Source organism: Wolffia australiana, chromosome 5, assembly GCF_029677425.1.
Source record: "Wolffia australiana isolate 7733 chromosome 5, ASM2967742v1".
NCBI classification, from domain to species: domain Eukaryota; kingdom Viridiplantae; phylum Streptophyta; class Magnoliopsida; order Alismatales; family Araceae; genus Wolffia; species Wolffia australiana.
In genome coordinates, this window is record NC_135839.1 from 22980667 (window position 1) to 22998803 (window position 18137).

The 18137-nt window shown below is 41.8% G+C and overlaps 2 protein-coding genes, 1 non-coding gene and 1 pseudogene across 3 annotated transcripts; 1 reads left to right on the top strand and 3 right to left on the bottom strand.

The window, feature by feature from the left end:
• Positions 1–2309: 2309 nt before the first annotated feature.
• Positions 2310–3698, bottom strand: LOC144703956 (heme oxygenase 1, chloroplastic-like). The gene is made up of 4 exons (XM_078576264.1): positions 3066–3698; positions 2768–2991; positions 2590–2697; positions 2310–2499 (listed from the first exon to the last, which is right to left on the bottom strand). Exons 1-4 carry the CDS (start codon positions 3496–3498, stop codon positions 2407–2409), a joined length of 858 nt encoding a protein of 285 aa, XP_078432390.1. The 5' UTR covers positions 3499–3698; the 3' UTR covers positions 2310–2406.
• Positions 3699–3909: 211 nt separating this feature from the next.
• On the bottom strand, positions 3910–3981 carry TRNAP-AGG (transfer RNA proline (anticodon AGG)). The gene has a single exon. It is a non-coding gene; the product is annotated as a tRNA-Pro (tRNA).
• A 4611-nt stretch (positions 3982–8592) lies between these two features.
• On the bottom strand, positions 8593–11881 carry LOC144703955 (SPX domain-containing protein 1-like). Its single transcript, XM_078576263.1, has 3 exons — positions 11378–11881; positions 10911–11037; positions 8593–10656 (listed from the first exon to the last, which is right to left on the bottom strand). The coding sequence occupies exons 1-3, from the start codon at positions 11702–11704 to the stop codon at positions 10202–10204; spliced, it is 909 nt and encodes a 302-aa protein (XP_078432389.1). The 5' UTR covers positions 11705–11881; the 3' UTR covers positions 8593–10201.
• Positions 11882–15899: 4018 nt separating this feature from the next.
• LOC144703447 (cytochrome c biogenesis CcmF N-terminal-like mitochondrial protein 2 pseudogene) lies at positions 15900–16557 on the top strand (annotated as a pseudogene).
• The last annotated feature ends 1580 nt before the right edge of the window (positions 16558–18137 follow it).

An 18137-nucleotide genomic window follows, 5' to 3' on the forward strand; every position in this document is an offset into this window, starting at 1 on the left:
ACAGAGCGCACGCAAGGGAGGTGACGTGGCGATGTTTGGTTGGATGGCAATGGTACAAATGTACAAGTAAATGAAAGTTTACATTAAACAAGTACGCATCGATATTTATCGTGTTATTTTTTTCTCTTATTTTAGCGAGGGGTACGTGGTGCGCCAAGAAAGAACCCGCCAAATGAGTATTAAAATTTGCCAGCCAATGAGAGAGCGACATGGCATTGCATGTGTTGAAAATTTAAATCAAATAAATGAGAGTTGATCCAATGGCTCAGATTGGCCAATTTTCATTTATTAATAACTTTTGATCCTCAAGTCGGATTGAGCTCATTTTTTATGAATTTACTCGTCTATACCTCCTCATTCAGATCAAACCTACATGGATCGATAAACTTAATTACCTATTAGGGGTAAAATGGTAATTTTTATCATTTAACCTAAGTATAAAAGCTGAAATTCGAGATGAGGATGTCATTCTGAAAGGGGCTCTTTAACATCTGCAAGACAGAGAGGAGAACCATCCTAGATCAACTGTATTTGGTACTTTTTACTGCATTGTATTTGAATTTTAGTGTAACTTGGATTAAGTGTTAGTGAAATTTTTTATTATTCTTCTTGATCTTGGTATGAATTTCTAAATTGCTAGCTTGAGCAGAGTGTACAGATCCTTACTAGGATTAAGAGGAGTGAGCATTGAATTGATCTGACTATTCCAATTGCGAATCAAGAACAAGAAAATTATAAAAAAAATTTAAGTTCTAGGATAGATTAGATTGTGTTTATGAGATAGTAATTGAATTTGGATACCTAATTCCCCCAAAACAACCAAATCAAATTTCCATCTTAATCTCTCTATTTGACTTTTTTTATCCTTTTTATTGAATCAAAGAAGTCAATTTAGAGATCCCTAATTATTCTATTCTTCTAATCTATTTTACCCTTCTTTATAAACTCTTCATCTAATTAGGGTGATTAGATCTTTATTGAAGATTAAATTAACTCTAATTAGGGTCAAATTATCCAAGTGGATCACTAATTGAATTACCTTAGTAGCTTCCCTTGCACGATACATATAATTATCATTATACATCTTAAGTCAAGGTTTTATAAAGAGCTAAAACCAACAACGATAAGGGATTATAAAATTTCATAATTCACCCCTAATTTTTGGCTTATCAAAATTCAAGATCGAGTGAGTTCCACATTCTTGCCTTTATTCGACCAGTTTTTTAAGAAGGGCATAAATGGCCTTAAAGATTGAACTTCTTGTGTATTGGATCTCTTCTTATGATCTAGTCCATGGCCGGGGTTTCTTGTTTTGGTCCAAGAAGTGATTTGGGCTTCTCTTGTCCTTCTATTTGCATCCAAAATTCACCATTTCATTCACCGAAGTATTGTATTTCAAATAAAGTTCAAGGAGATGTGAAAAATTCCACTTTACTCTGAGTTGAGAGGAGTTAGTATCAGAAACGAAAAAAAATAGAGAAAGATAGAAGTTCCAAAAATAATAAAATGATGAATAATGCAAGTATAAACATAAAATAATTTAAAAAACCAAAGACATAGGCAGATTTTTATTTAATTTGAAGGTATTGTATACCTTAAATACTCAGGTGTAATGGACATTTTCTTGAGTATTTTTTTTTCTTTCCACTCTGAACTCACTTTAGTTGATCTCCATCCAGAATCCAGATAACTAAATTGAAAAGGTGCATGTATGACTCATCTTTCATGTAGTTTTGATTCTACACATCCATACTTGATGTTTATATTCCTTGAATTAGTAGACAATATCATTGTTGGATTTGCGTGTGCCTAAAACGATAAAAGCTCCTCTGGTTATGTATTAAATTTATGAAGTACAAGATTGATGGGTTTAATTTCCTTCTGCACCAATAATGTAATATAAGCTATAGCATTAATCCCATTAAAATGCCCATCTCCCTCTTCAGTCAAATGGCAACTACGGTTATCATAGTATTGAGAATAATTCCACTTCATTTGCGCAATGGGCATAGCTGGAACTGGACGCAGGGTTAAGTTACATCTTGCTTATAAAGAAGACATCTCATTACCCTTGAGATAAATAACTCTCATTTGTGTTGTCCCACAAGACAAGACTTACTCTTCAAATTCTTGCATTCACAGACTTCTTTCCAGAATTAAATATATTGCCTTAGGCATGATTTAGCTATATCGTCTTGCACTTACTCCGTCTTCTATCCCCAAGAGGAAAATGCAACCCAGATTTGTTCTCTCTAGTAGCTCTTTTCACTTAAGAGTGGAGAAGGGAAGGAGTGAAGGAGGCACGGAAAGAGAATCAAAAGTATGCGTGGAATTAGAAAACAATCACATATGCACAGAGCCCAATTGATGCTAATCTCTGCGCTTCGACGAGGGAAATCTCACTCATCAAGAGAGAATAAGCCGGAGGATCTCCCCCGAGTACTTGAAGGACTTCTCCGTCTCTTCCAGGCAGTGGTCCTTCTCATCCCGCGTCCAGTCCTGCGAAGAACCAGAAGAACAGCACCATTACCACGATTAGAGAACAACAAAACCATCTTGGCCAGTTTATCTCAAGAGATAAATATTTACACCGGCAACAGCGTTGATCTTCTCCCGGACGTTCTGCAACAGCAGAGAGAGATCGCCGTCCCACTTGTAGAACTCTAGCTCCCTGTTATCGAGTATCTTCTCCGCCACCTGAAAAAAAAACAGGGCTAAGAGACGATTTGGGAGACACACAGAACAATGGTTTCCGAGTTAACAGGACCTTCTTGCCGATCATTCTCCCTCCGGCAGTGTGCGCAAAGTAGATGTTATAAAAGTGGCAGATGAACGCCTGAGGATCGGTCTCGGAGAGCTCTTCAAGGTACTTGGCGTAAGAAGTCCCCGGAGAGGACGGCTCGGGAATGGCGTGGCCCTGGCTCTTGAACCACTCAAGATCCTGTGTTAAGCTCGCGGACCTCTCGAGCCCAGTATTCCTAAACTCGGCGTCTGCACATCGACGACAGATTATCCCGAAGGTAAGCAAATATCCCATTTAAAATCAAAGGGAAAGGTAGGCTTACAGGAGGGGCAGGCGGCCTTGGCCAAGATGGAATCGAGGGTATCGTAAACTAGCTTGTTGTCCACCAGGAATCGGAGATAGCCTTCGACGGAGGGCTGCCACTTGGCGATGGGCTGGGGGTTGGCTTGCTTCTCCCCTTCCTTAGCCTGGTCCTTGGTGTGAAGCCTCATGGCGACGAACCTCATCTCTTCCACGAACCCTTTGGCCTCGCCCGGGTACCGCTTCTTCTCGGCCGCCGCGGCCGCCGGCGTCGAGGCCGAGGAAGCGATGACCATGGCGGAGCTCCTGCTGCCGCTGGATGAGGATAACGAGAAGGCCCCGGTATTGAGAGCTGCTCTCCTAAAACAGGGGAGAAAGGGCGCTAAAGAACTGGTCTTTCCGCGCCGATGAAGACAAGGCTGAGCCTGGGAGATGGGAGTGGCGTAAGAGGCCATGGGGCTCTCTGGAGAGAAGGGCTGGGAAGGGAAGAAGGGGCGCCGCCTCCGTTGGATGACGTGCCGTGGAGAGAAAGAGTGTCAATCGGTGACGCCTCTGTTGGGATTTGGCGTCCCCTTTTGTTAACCCAAAAGAGGAAGAGGAAGTAGAGGAAGAAGCTCCACGCTTCTGCCCTGTCTTGGGCTTCCTCTTCGTGTTATCTCCATCCACTTGCGTCTCCTCTCGCGGAAGCGGCAGGCAGACCTCTAATGTGGCCCCCCATGAAAGCACCGTCTGCCAGCGTGGAGCTTTCAGAGGCCTCCGTCAGCAGGAAAATAAAAATCACTAATTAGCAAAACAATACAAGGGTCCGTCCCCATGAAAGCACAGGCCTCCCCCTCAGAAGCAAAATACAAATATCTTAATCGGAGGGGGCATTCCGAGAATTGAACTCGGGACCTCTCGCACCCTAAGCGAGAATCATACCACTAGACCAAATGCCCATTTTGATTGTAGCTTACTTTTTACATTATCACCTTCTCCTGTGAAAATTTGAGTTAGAAATCTATTTTTAATTAATGTATATAATGTTATATATTTAATTATTTTCGAAGGCCAATAATGGTTTTTGGGTGATTATAATCGTAAGTAACTTAATCCATGGGCATTGGGGGTTACATACAAATCATCTTTTGGATATTCGAAGATATGTGTGAAATTTAACATGTTTTGATGAAACGTTCTCACCAAATATAAATAGGAGAAGGCCATGAAAAAAAAATCCTTAAAATTGTTCTGGCCACTACCCGTTTCCCACTTCTCCCCTTTTCTCATCTTCATTCATGATGCAATCAAGAGAAGATACTTTGAAAGATGAAACAGGAGATCTTTCATGACATAGATCATGCAGATACATCTAGAGACTGCACTCTTAAGCATCTCAACACTTCTCACTCAAGGAACCAATAAATAACAGATGCAATTAGCACACAAGTGATTTGAACAATATATTTCGAATGAGGTTACAATTCCATTCAAAGTCTTATCCTAGAGGAATTGCTTTAGTTTCATTTGAATCAAGCCCACTGAACCCAACAACAAGGGCATCCACAAATGTGATTAGATGGTTGAGATGGGATCATGAGCTTTTGGTATAATAGGATATTTACTTAGTGAATCATATATATTTAATTCCCTAGTTAGGCTAGGATAAATATTAGAGAATGTGTTCTCCAAAGATTTTAGTTACACATCAGTAATCACTAGAAAGAGAGATCTGGGTTTGAAAGTTAACCAAACCCGCATGTAGAACTATACGTACATGTTAATTGATTATGGTAAGATCCAACATATACTAATTAATCTACATGTTAAAAAAATACATGTATTAAATCAATATAATTCATTAGTGAACCTATAGAACATATACTAATTTTTTAATGAATGTATTGATTCTTTAAAATAACATATACTAATTAATCTACACATTGACATAGTTAATTGATCAGAATGATTAATATATGTAATTAGGTTATTAATGTTGTTAAATAGACTGATATGTGAGCCTAGAGGGTCACACTTAAAATATTTTAGGGCTTTGGTGGATATACTCGATTTTTGGGGACCTTTATCAAAACTTATCTAAAGAGTGTACACAAAAGGGCGTCTGTTTTCAGCTGCCCATGCAAACTGAGCTTGGGAACCCCCGCTTATTTATGTTATGTTCTTCTCTCAAAAGTCTTGCATGCAGTGACTTTGGATGTGAGACTATCCTTAAGAATTTCAACAGAGGCTGTCAAACAAACAATTCTTAGATCCAACATTCTGAAAAGTTCATGATATATCTAGAGTTACGCAATGTGAATGGCTCAAATAAAACCATCCAACGAACTGATTTAAATCTGAATTTTTTCTACACAAAATGATGTGGTCATCCATGATAATATAGTTATACTTTGTTCCAATTTGTAATGTTTTGCTAAAAAATAATTTTAAGGAATACAGCACTATCCACAATATGTTTTCAGTGTCTCAAGTCAAAGGATCACTTACACAATTGTCACATGAATCGATTTGGTTAAAGTTCAATAAAAACATCTCGAGAATCATGAGAAGAGAACCATTATTTTATTAATATCATGGATTTATCCACATATAAATGTATTAAAATGATCATATAATCATGTTATCAGGAAGTAATACCCTAAAATGACAAGGCAATGTTGATGGGGAGAAAGAAAATCAAATAAATTCAAGGACATAAATTTCTCAAAAATCAAACCTTATGAAAAGTTAGGAGGCTGAGCGATCTGAAAATTGTAGGTTAGCTTCGTTTTTCGGTATCCTATCCATCCACACCCTATTATCTATAAGGGGATGTATACAGTACACTGTAAAATTCATTTTTGAGCTTCCCCAACATTTTCCAGCTTACTGAAAGAGAGTGAGTTGAAGATCCAACAAGGTATCTAGGTGCTCTTCATCAATTGAGGAGAGGCAATATAAGAGAATGACCTAATTTGCATATGCAAAGCATCGAGGTCCTAGCAGAATATAGGGACCTAAGATTTTTTATTTCCTTACATTATTTTATTCTTCAACAACACTATCTAGTTAGGTTCAATCCATTGCTTCCATCAAAACACATCCCAAAATATTTCACCTTCTGAAAATCACTTCATTTCACATTTCCAAATCATCTCACCGTTTCCAAATTAACATAAATGTTTTATAACCATTTTTATTTGCATATACCTATCAATAAATCTTTATCACCCTTCTCATCCCATCATCACATCGTTCTTCCTCTTTCCCTTTCTACATCAACAGTAGTCTACCTTCCACATTTCATTTTAATAGTTCCAGTCTAAATGAATATTAACCATCAAATTTTGACCTCTCCATTTCGATTTTCTCTCTAGCTCTCACCTTGTAAGTATCATTTCTCTCAAACTTAATCATCACTAAACAAATATTGATTCCTGATCACCAGCCCTGCCTGTGGATATAAAATTTTCTCATTTCTGTCCACTCATTTTGCAACGAGTGAAAAAAATAAATTATTGACTAAAGTCAAGTACCGATGATGAAATAACACCTCGATATAAAGTTTGTCAGTTAGCAGTGCAGCCAAAATGAGTTTATTAACTCTCTTATGGAGCCTTTCTATCCTTGACTATTCTGTATGTATACTCCCTCATCAGTTTGAGGTCCCTGGGATGATTTACGATTCGGTCAGGTATTAAATACCAATCAGTGATCTGAGTTATTACCGATGCCTTCATAAATAATAAAACAACTCTTCTTTGATATTCGATTTCCTTAGCAAGGAAATTCATCAATCAGTGATTTGAGGGTGGACGATCACATCTTGGCCACTGAATCATCTTCGTAATCTTTTCGCCACACTCAAACTAGGCTGGTGGATAATTCCACCAATAGGAATTTGGAGGTCATAGGCAAAGTACAACTGTCCATCCATAATATATCTTTGGGTGTTTGATGTCTAAGAGCCACTTACACAACCATTACATGAATAAATCTGATGTATAGTTTTTTATAATACCATTCAGGATTTCATACACATCAATTCATTGAAATCTTTCGATATAGAGCACCCAATATTTGTCTTTAGTATCTCCACACTAATGGCTACAAGATCAGCCTTATGCATCATAGGAATGTGAATATATAGTGCTATTTTATCCACAGATTTTAATGTCCTTCTCGATTATGTTTTGAAACTGAATGTTTAGAACACGTGTTTAAAAACAATAGATCTCTTCATTATGATCTGGTTTTAGTTGACCAAATCTGATCATCTATTCATGGACTTAATTATAAGCATCACACGTGCATTATAATTAATATGTTATGATAACTAACAATGAAAAATATATCGACTTTGTGATCAACTTGCCAGCCATATCAATATCTATCAGAATATCATTAGTTTTATGGGCTTTGTCTTCGCTCTTTCTATTGGTTCTGCAGTTCAGTTTCTAGATATAGACCTGTAGCGCACCAACTCAGGCATAGCTTTTTCTAAAATTCAGCATGCTCTGAAGCTTGTACCCGTGATCAAAATGGACCAGTGCAAATCCGTAATGTCTCCATGTAGCATGTCTTGGCAAAAAATGCAGTCTCTACTTCAGATCACAGCTTCCATGCAACTCAATGAAGAAAGATTGATGGTAGCAGTCAACATTGATAATTAGTCGGCCTTACATTTTTTATTATATCAATAAAGCATGCCATGATCCTAAATTATGAGTGGGATGCCCTCAAGGATCTTCATGTTACACAAAAGACACATTTATTGTGTTAAAATTAGAAAACAACTTCCCTCGCAGCTACTTATCTTTGGCGACTCTAATTGGGCAAGCGACCCTGTTGATCGACAATCCACAAGTGGCTATCCTATTTTCCTAGTCTCAAATTTTGTTAGCTCGACATCCAAGAGGCAATCCACAGTTGCGCGAGTCAGCACTAAATCTGAGTACAAAGCTTCTCAAATGCAACGGCCGAAATTCTAAGGGTACAGTCTCTTCTCAAAGATCTTTATCTATCAATCCAATCGATTTATGTGCTTTGGTGTAATATTCTGGGTGCTACATATCTGTCCAAGAATACCACTTATCATGCGCGCACCGAACATATTGAAGTTGAAAATTATTTTTACCGAGATGGTGTAGTAAAAGGTAACTTGCAAGTGACATTAGTCTCCAATTGTGATTTAACTTGCAGATGTTCTTACAAAATCTCTTGCGAAGCCATGGATAGGCTGTATTAGGTCCAAGCTCAGCCTTAATTCATGAGCTTGCTGAGGTGCCAGAGAAGCTATGATAGAATATTTACCAGATATGGCTTTTATGAATGATGGATGTGAACTGACAATTCAAGTTCCCTGGATTAAATCGACGACCATGTTCATGCATCTAAATGAACATGTACATAACACGGACTGTTTAATATATTTAGTTAATGTTCGTTCGCCTTCTTCTTCTCATCTCTTCTTTCTTCTAATTTTTGTCATGCTGATCATCCTGTTCACTCCTTCCGCTTAAGCAAAGAGAAGAGTGAGAAGGGAGAAAAAGGAGTTTCGAACCAAAAGAGAAAGAGAGAAAAGATATCTCAGAAAGAAAAGAGCCAAGAGCCGTGGTCTAGAACATATACACTTTGTATTTGCGTTGAAGCATCCACCAACGGCAAGCCCAGCTCCTCGACCTCCGGTCTTTGGGGAAATCGTCTACGAATTGTCTCGGAGATGGCGTTGAAGAGGACGGCACCGTTCCCGTAAGGCTTTCGACACGGTGGAACCGTCGTAGTGGGGCTGCCAACCAGTTAGAATCCTCCTCGTTTGAGCTCAAAGATTCACTGGCGTAGGCTTGAATTCTGTGCATGACAGAAGAACAGTTATTACCCTCGCTGGCGATGTCGTGCTTCGTCTTGAATCAACAACTACGACTCGTATCCTCATCGTCTTTCCCTGTGGATGATCCCGATGACGACGATGAACACTCGTTTCCGGTAAGCCGCTGCACCAGAGACTTGAACTCGCCGGGCTCGGCCTTGAAGATCTTGGGCGAAACGACGAAAACCACTGTCGGCTTCTTCGTGGATTTCTGAATGAAGCGCGATTGCCGCTGCACTATGAGAGAAGCTTGGCGATCCATTGTAGGACCTTCCCTGCTCAGCAAGTATATATTAATAGTAGCGCGGCCAAAGGCATGGCCAGAAGCTTGGGAATAGGATAGCCTTCGAGGAACCGGTCAAACAAGCGAGAGGGCCCGTCGGCGTGGCCTATTCTAATATCTAAGCGAGAGGGCCGGGTCAAATAACAGCGGCGTGGTATCTGCATGACGTATTATGCAGGAGAAAACAAGCTCAAGACTTTCATTATCACTTGCATCATCGAGCTGTTTTCAAGATGCTCTTTGAAGTGGGGTGATTAAATAAAACGAAGAAAACACTGAGAAGGGCCCGCGGTCATCGTCAACCCCCCTGCCAAAATTGCCGATACATGCCTTCCGACATTGACCGGGAAACTTAGAGCGATGTAAAGACGGTGCGCGGGTCGCCCAAGGGCACGGCACCGGGGCGGCGAAACCGAACCAGAAAACCCATTAAAACAACGAGAGGGCGGCGCTCCGTAAGACGAAAGAGCAAGTTATTCTCTCCACGAGGCGCTAAACAGTTCTCCCAAGCTTCTTGGCCGACCATCACTTTAACCCGTTGATACTTATGTATGTTGATTAAAGAAAGATCCCTGGTGAAGCAGGATTCTTGACCAAAGGCTCCGTAAATAGCCATTTCCGGCGGGAAAACTGCCCGTTTGCTCCCTATGTAGAGTCTGCAATCACTTGTTTGATGTGTGCGACAGTTTGTTCCACTGAGAGTATAGAAGAAACGCCTCCAAGCTTGAGGGGTTCCGAGTCTCCGGGACAGATACTTCATACTTCTACAAGTTGGTGCTGGATCGAGCGGGGGAAACACAGTCCGTCAATTGACCCAACCGAGACGACCAATTCGCACGAAATACATCTCGCCAGAAAATGACGATAAAGCAAGGGCTGAGCACGCCAGGGCCATCCCGGCGGCGTAACTAAAACCTGTTTGTAAGTAATAAAAGGGTCTCTGTCCACTCTCTTCTTCTTCTTCTTCTTCTTCATGTTCTTCTCTGGTCTCTTCTCTGACTTTTGTGTGTAATTCTCCTTGGCAGGGCTACTTGGCCGCTTGGCCCTCCAGCACAGGGACCGTGGGCCACCGGTCGTCGGCGGCGGTGGTCGGCAGCGGCGGCAGGGAGAAGATGCTGACGGTGGAGCTGCCGCTGCGGATCTCTCTAAGGACGCGCAGCGCCGCCATGGTCCTCTTCATGTAGAGGCTCTCCATCTGCTTAATCTCCTCCATCTCCGGGATCGCCTCGCCTACTCCGGCGGTGGACGGCTCGCCGGCTTTGCAGCCATCCTCCACGGCGGCGTCAGGCAGGGCCGCCGCTGCCGCCGCCTCCTCGCCGGGGGGGAGGGGGAGGAGCCCGTCCAGCATCCGCTCGCACTCCTTGAGGAGCTGGTCCAGCACATCAGTGGTGAAGAAGGGCTGCTGCAGCACCCTGCGGATGAAGGGCAGCCGAATGAGCGCCCCTGTCCTCTTGTCATACTTTTTCAGTATCTTCACCAGACCTGCAAGTTTCAAGTTTGGATGACAAGCGTTGGGTCATTGAATCTGGATGTTTACAGAGATAGAGATACAGCTAGATAGATAGATAGAGATAGAGAGACAGACATAGAGAGAAACATTCAGAAAGACAGACAGAAAGAGAGAGAAAGATAGAGATAGGGAGACACAGAGAGTGATAGACAGACAGAATGAGAGAGAGAGATAGGTAGAGATTGGGAGACACAGAAAGAGAGATAGTGAGAGAGAGAGAGAGTACCGGTGTAGTTGAGGGCGCTATAATTCTCAAGGAGGACCATCTCGCCGTGGAAGTCCACAATCTCCTTCCTCACCCTCATCATCTCCTCCCGGGAGTTCTTGGCGGCCCTCAGCCGGTCCTGCAGCTCCTGCGCAGGGGCGTAGCCGACCACGGGAGGAATTCATTGAAGGGAATTACACTAGAATTGAGAAATTTTGAGAAAAACAACTCGAAAAAAGCTTCCTTAAACTCTATTCCTCATCAGAAAAGAAACGGAAAAACGTCAGGTATGCCAAATCGGAGCGAGAAAGAAGAAAAACCCCTTAAATTAGAGTAATTGATACCCTTCGTCCATCTGGTGAAATCTTGGGGGTTTTGGGAAAAAGGGTAGGTAATCACGGAATTCATCGGAAATAAGCGATTCATAGACGAAAGAAGAAACCCTTTTGGCCGCTAGGTCGAAAGGAGGAACCGGGAATCTGTAGTACCTTCTGACGGATGATGTATTCCTCCTCTTGCTCCACGAAGAAGGTATTGAACTTGTCGAGCTCCGCCTCGAGCAACCTCATGAATCCCTCCTCAGCGGCAGAGATCGTCGAGGCGTCGTCGACCCGACCGTCGAGAGCATCATCTGAAGCGGCCGAGTCGGAGAGGGCGAGCCGGGGACGCTTGGAAGGATTGGGCGAGGCGCCGGACGCGGAGGAAGGTTCGATGAGCTTGAGGCGCTTCTTGAGATCCTTGTAGGATATGAACTTGTCCCTCCACTCGGGGAGAGTCTCCTCGATCTGGTTGCTCAATCGCTTCCCAAACTTCATCCTTGGAGGGTACTCGAAGCCGAGGGAGAGCGACGGAAGAAGATTGATGGGCAGAGGGGGGATCGGGAGTCCGATTGATTACCTGAGAGACTGGCCGGAGGCGCAGACGAGGAAGAAGAGAAGATGGAGCGGGGGAGGCATGAAGCGAGTGGAGGGGACCGACCGCGATATATTCCACCTTAGCCAAGAATATTCGAGTCCATCTCCGCGTTTTGTTCCAGTGGAACGCCGGTGACGTGGCCGCTATCCCGCCCTTCTTCCCGTGGTCCCCATCTCAGTCTCTATCTCTTTCTCTCTCTCCGACGTTTGGGGGGAAAAATCAGGTCTGATTTGAGCGGCAGCGTGACGTCACTATAGATTTGGGGAAATACGGGATATTCGCTGCCGATGGGACTATTCAAGGGACGACTTTTCCGGACAAGGGGAATGTGACGGCCCATCCTTATAGGTACGACTGCAGATAAAATTATAGATATGATGAAGCAAATTAGGCTTATTAATTCTTCAATATGATTAATTTTGTTGAAATTCATTGAAATAATTATTAATAATTTGTTAAATCTTAGTTAGGGACTGGCACTTAGAGATGGAATCAAGTATAGAGTAAGAAGAAATGGAGAAGATACATAAAGGGAAGATATAAAATTATAGATAAAATTTATTATTATCGTTATTATTATTACTAACACTCTAAATAAAAAATGTAGGATAGTGAAATAGTTAGAGAACGGAAGAGTTGTCACACTGTGGTATAGTGTTTGCCCAACCGATATCTGTCCCTCATCCGGTATCGGACAACCGATATCCGATATCCGGGAAAAAATGGGACGGTGCCGGATATCGGATATTGGATATCGGTCGATATCCGTCTATAAGGGGTTAGACGGGTATCGGTACCGGATACCAAAGGTTGAGGGACGAGGTGGATACCGGATGCCGGATATCGGTTTTCGATATCCGGATATCGAAAACCGATATCAGGATATCCGTACCGATATTGATAATCTATCTATCTCACTCATTTATAATAAATGAAATATATTTTTATAAAAATATCGGTGTTGGATATCGAAAACCAATATCCACACCCGATATCCGATATCGTCATCCTTCCCCTTGAGACGGAGACGGATCTCGACATCGAGATGGATATCGGTATTGGATATCGTCACTATAGCAACCGATATCCGATACCGATATCCGATATCTGGATATCAGAATGAGCGGATACCGGAAAATTGCCTTTCCGGTATCCGATACAGCATCCGTCCCGATACCGTCATCCGGTAACGGTATCGGGACGGGCGAACACAGTGTGGTACAACTAGACAAAGAAAATGAAGAGTGAACACTAGATATGCCTAAACGAGGGAGAGAATGTTTATCTAGATTTTAATATAATTACAAGCAAGAAAATGGTAGAATGAGATGGTACCTAAATCTGAGAATTCAGGTAATTTCTCGAATTTACTAATAATTTTGAGCTACGGAGAAAATGAGAAAATATTACTGGAAATTGAGATAATCACCAAGTGTTTGTTAAAATGCCTGAAATGAAACTTGTAATTTTCAATCCATTTTTTTTGGTTTTATCTCACTTTATTTTAATATTTTTTTAAAAACTGATATAAGTGTAACTCATATGAGCGCTTTGTAATGTTGACTCACTAGATTTTTCCACCATGTGAGGATCAACGTACACTTCAGATATCTGTCGTCAGCCACATCCTCCTTAAAGGTTAGTCGCCATATCACCTCTCTTCTCTCACTAGGTCCTCTTCATCCCTTCATGTCTAAATTTTATCAATGCCTCGAATGGGAAGGATAAAATGAACGAACAAGAAGGACCTTCCTCTTTTTTTCATTTGAAAAATTCATTTTCTTCTTACAAAAGCAAGATGCCCAACAGGATGACGAGATTCAATTTTAGCAAGATGGGATTGAGCTAAACTCATACGGGGGTAAAATGGAATTATCATTGGGCCTCTTCTGGTGTCCTGGAGATGGATCTTGCCTTCACGTTGTCAAAAATAGCTCGTTGGCAATGATTGCCATGGGTGATTTTTTCATTGGGAACTTTTGGTGATTTTTCTTTGGAAATTGAAGTTGTCTTCTAAAGAAATTTCCCTAGTCTCTTCTCAGCCACCGCCGTCGCCGCTTGCCACCACTGCTGCCATTGAGAGGAGACCTCCCTACCCTCAGCCGCCGCTCACGCAACACCCTTTTGAGTGCCCATTGCACATAGCGCCCGCTCGTGCACCCACTGCGTGCAGCACTGCTTGTGCGGCCTATTGCATGTAGCGCCAACCACAAGGCCCACCGTGTGCAGCGCCACCCATGCGCCCACCACGCGCCATCACCCTCTAGTTCACTCCATACCGGCCTACTTCAGACATTTCATCCTCAGTGTGTGGGTTCTGAAACTGCAAGCCCCATTTACCGTTTAGGTTTCAGGGCGCTGCCTTAAACCCTGCAAGGGGGCGACTCCCCCCTTGACCCCCCCAACTGACCACGCACTTGGATCTGAGTCCGGCCTGTCAAAGCACATGTCATTCGCTCTTGCCACCAAACGCCTCCACAGCTTCCTGCATCGCCCTATCGCGCTACACTAACGTTAAAAGGTCCACCCTTCTCTCTTTGGTGATCCACATTATTTTATCCATTATTTTCTCGTGTGTTTTTCCACCGCTGTCAGACTTAGTAAAATAGTTTAGTTGAATAGGTTTGCGTCTTCTCATAGTTGACCATTCGGGATATTAGATTTTGAGCTTTGTTTTCACCGCGGTGGTTGTAAGACAATACTCCCACCCTCGACTGAGGAAAGCGGCTGCACCATCATCATTCTCTAAGGATTTAAATGTTTGAAATCAATTTTGTGGATTTGTGGTCTGTTTTATCTATGTTTATTTGACTTAAGTCCATCCTACCCACGTTAGTCTTAGTCATCCTGCAAAAGAAAGATTTTACTAAAGTGATCCGTATGAATCCCTTGTGGTATTATACCTAAGTGTTAATAAGGTTGATTCATGTCACAATTGTGTAAGTGGTCTGTTGACCTGAGACACCAAGGGCAACTTGTGGATGGATGGCTGTGTTTTATCTAAGACATATGATTCCCTAACCAGGCAAATTAAACATGACATAGCTCATTCATATTAATAAATACGTAAAGGTGATTTAATGGTCTAGAGGGGATTGTTCACCCTTAGTATAAGAGGAGATTGACTCGAGGAATAAGATGCATCAAATTCTCGGGTAGGGTAGTAGGGATATCATAGAATATGTTATCCAATAATTCTAAGTCATTGGGGAGTCTCATGAGGACGAAGGATTATACACATACGGTAACCGATAACAATAAAGGTTCCATGAGACAGTCTAAATTTTACTCTATTTCTTCTAAAGCCTAGCGCTCCATGGGACAGAAACTTCACCTATTGAGTAGGTTAAATGGATCATTGCTTAACTAATCTACATGACAATATATTTACTTAATAAGGTTAGTTAATCAATGTTCTTGGGCCTTCAAAGTTATTAAATGTACTATTATATGGGCCTACAGGGTCATACAAATAAGAGTAAAGGACATTGGAATATATAATTTACTAGTAGTGATATTTGTAAAAAATTCCTGGCAAGTATAAATAAGAGGGAAACACCCATTAAGCTTCCCATGACAGCAGGCATCCTCCCCCCTCTTCTTTCTCTATTTTCTCCATTAATTTCACAAGTGCTCCTAGATCTTGAGGAGATCAACAAGGTCTTCAATAATATCTGGATTATAAGGAGAGGAGATACCACAATACTATAATCATGTGATAATACTCTCCCATGGAGTAATTTAAGGGTCGAACAAGTTCCTCACAAGGTAGAAAAAAAATGGATTTGTTTAGAGATCAGAAGAGATTTATTTTAGCTTACCCTACAAGTGAAACTTGTTTTTCATGCTCCAAACCATGGTCACATAATCCGACATGCTAAATGACAGGGAACATCATGAGAAATGAAACATTTATTATAATCGCTGACATTACATAATAGAACTGAGCATAAAAATCATTTATAAATTCCTTTTTTAAAATATTTTTTTTTTTTGAATTCCAAAAGCAGCGCTTCTCTTTCAGAACCTTCTCTTCATTCTGGACAGGAGAGCTAATAGACTCGCGGAGGGAGCAGGCAAAGCGTGTTGTTCGTAATGGAAAGAAAGATACCATTCCTTTAGAACCTCTTTGTTGGATTGCCGACGCGAACACAGTGGTCTTTGACCAGGACCAGGAACCCATTTGAATTTGGATCTTGATATGTCGGTTGTTTTAAACTGTGGCATCTCGCTAGGAAGTTGGTGGGGTCATCATGAATTAGGTCAGGGTGGTTGGTGGTTTCAGGATCCCGTAGAAAATGCTTCTTTTACGTCTTGGGTATTATCCACAAATGAAATTCATTCAGTCATTCTACCCCTTCTTCAGTCTTGGACTTCACTTCTTAATATTTTGATTCTTCTACGTTGTGTCTTAGGAACCTCTTCAATAGGGTCTGGATTGCTAGCTCCCATTCATAGTTCTGCTACAGATGTTACACAAAGAAAATTCTTATGGTGGTTCTTCCTTCTAATTACCGGCATACCTATTCTTCTTTTCTCCCATATGAAGCAGTAGGCATCAGTCCGTAGAACCTATAAAGAAGAGATGGTTGTGGCACAAAGTACTCTTGTGCACCTACGTCACTCGGGTCTTGCAACCCCGCCCCTTATGAAAAAATTGAGCTTATTGATGGGCTACTTATTCAGGGTCAGCAATTGGCTGCCATATTTCATCTCAGCCGTAGTGCTTCAAAGGTCACTGTGGCCTGGCTGAATAGCACAATATGCGACGGAAGCCTTTGATCAGTAAATTATTTATAACTTCGGAAGATGGTAAAAGAGCTTGATTCCATGCCACTGCACTAGATGCACAGGTAGTCGTAATGGTTTGCCCAAAATGCCTCTATTCGTTCTATACAAGATCTTTTTTCTGAATAGAGTATGACATTGCTCTTTGATCTACAGAATCAGGTTATGAAGTCAATGGTAGAGATCTCTCCATACCAAGGTTCCGACTTTAGGTTATGAAGTCAATTCAGATGCATCTTCATGTTACGAATTCAATTCAGATTCAGATTCATATTACGAAGTCAATGAAGATTAAAATGTAGAAGGCGCGAGTTTATGAGCGGGAGCGGAGCAGAAGTGACGGAGTGAAGTAAATGAAGGCGTGCATCGTGTAGCAGATAATGAAGATGAAGATGAATCAGGCGCGGAGTGAAGTCAATTTTTTGCTAATTTTATGTTTTATGATTTACTTCGTTTCTTTACTTCGTAACATTGATTCCTCCTAAAGTAGGAACCTTGAAGACCCTTCCAATTAGTGACATTCCCTGATGTGGCCGGCCCCGACTACATGGGAACAGCTTCTTCTTCATCAGAATCTAGACTTATTTCCATTGTTCTCACGAGTCTTCTCCGGAACATCTCGAGGGCATCAAGAAAGAAAAGAAACCTATCCTTATAGCTATGTATGGTCGGCCTTCGTCAAGCTACCACTTGCCCAGCCGCCTGCCTCCTTGTGTAGAAATGCTTCTCATGATCTCCAGCTTTTTCCCACCAACTCGTTCTCTACTAGGCACAATGGAAGCTGGGTTAACTCAACCAACCGAAAGTAAGTACTTACTAATAGCAAAAGGAACTTTCCGCCCCTTCTACCAGCATGAACATTTAGAAACAAAGCACTATAAGACAACAGGTTTTCTTTGTTTTCAAAACTGAATGTTCAGCATGAAATGCATTCAGGCACGACGAGCAGAAGGGGCGAAGCAAATGAAGAAATGAGGCCAGAGTTTACGAGCGGAATCAGAGCCAAGAAGCGACCGAGTGGCAAGGTTATGTTTTTTTTAACATAAAACGATGTATCGTTTCTGACTTCCTAACATTGATTCATTTACTTCGTAACCTAAAGTCTTTCACTCCTGCTCGTAAACTCTTCCCTCAGAATATCAGCACTTCTTCTCCCGCTCGTAAACTCGCCCCTCAGAACCTTCGCTACGTGCCTTGGAGAACCTAGTTCTACACTCACATCTGTTAGTTTTTCTAAGGCACAACTTTTGGAGAGATTTATGAGTAGGAGCAGAAGCGAGTAAGGTTCTGCAAGAAAGGTGGATCGGGTGGAGGTGATCTGGTGATAAATTCTCAAGTTTTATTTACTGCGCTCTACGCGCCTTCTTTCTATGGGCATACATACAGCCTAGGTGCAGAAGTGAGAGCTGTGGTTGACGGTCTACTTGTGTTACTCGGTGCGCTTTGAGTTAGCAAAGAAGTTGAGACCGATTCTTGTGTTCTAGTTCAAATCATCAACTCAGGAGCTTCTGTACCTTGGCGCATTACAAGTGGGGCGACTGAGAT

Excerpts from the sequence above, each read along its gene's own strand:
- LOC144703956 (XM_078576264.1), bottom strand. The coding sequence starts at position 3,498 with ATGGCCTCTTACGCCACTCCCATCTCCCAGGCTCAGCCTTGTCTTCAT. Across the intron at positions 2,992-3,065 it reads CAAGGCCGCCTGCCCCTCCT|ACGCCGAGTTTAGGAATACT; the intron begins GTAAGCCTACCT and ends GTCGATGTGCAG. Across the intron at positions 2,698-2,767 it reads GGAGAATGATCGGCAAGAAG|GTGGCGGAGAAGATACTCGA; the intron begins GTCCTGTTAACT and ends TTTTTTTTTCAG.
- LOC144703955 (XM_078576263.1), bottom strand. The coding sequence starts at position 11,704 with ATGAAGTTTGGGAAGCGATTGAGCAACCAGATCGAGGAGACTCTCCCC. Across the intron at positions 11,038-11,377 it reads AATACATCATCCGTCAGAAG|GAGCTGCAGGACCGGCTGAG; the intron begins GTACTACAGATT and ends GCCCCTGCGCAG. Across the intron at positions 10,657-10,910 it reads TAGCGCCCTCAACTACACCG|GTCTGGTGAAGATACTGAAA; the intron begins GTACTCTCTCTC and ends TGAAACTTGCAG.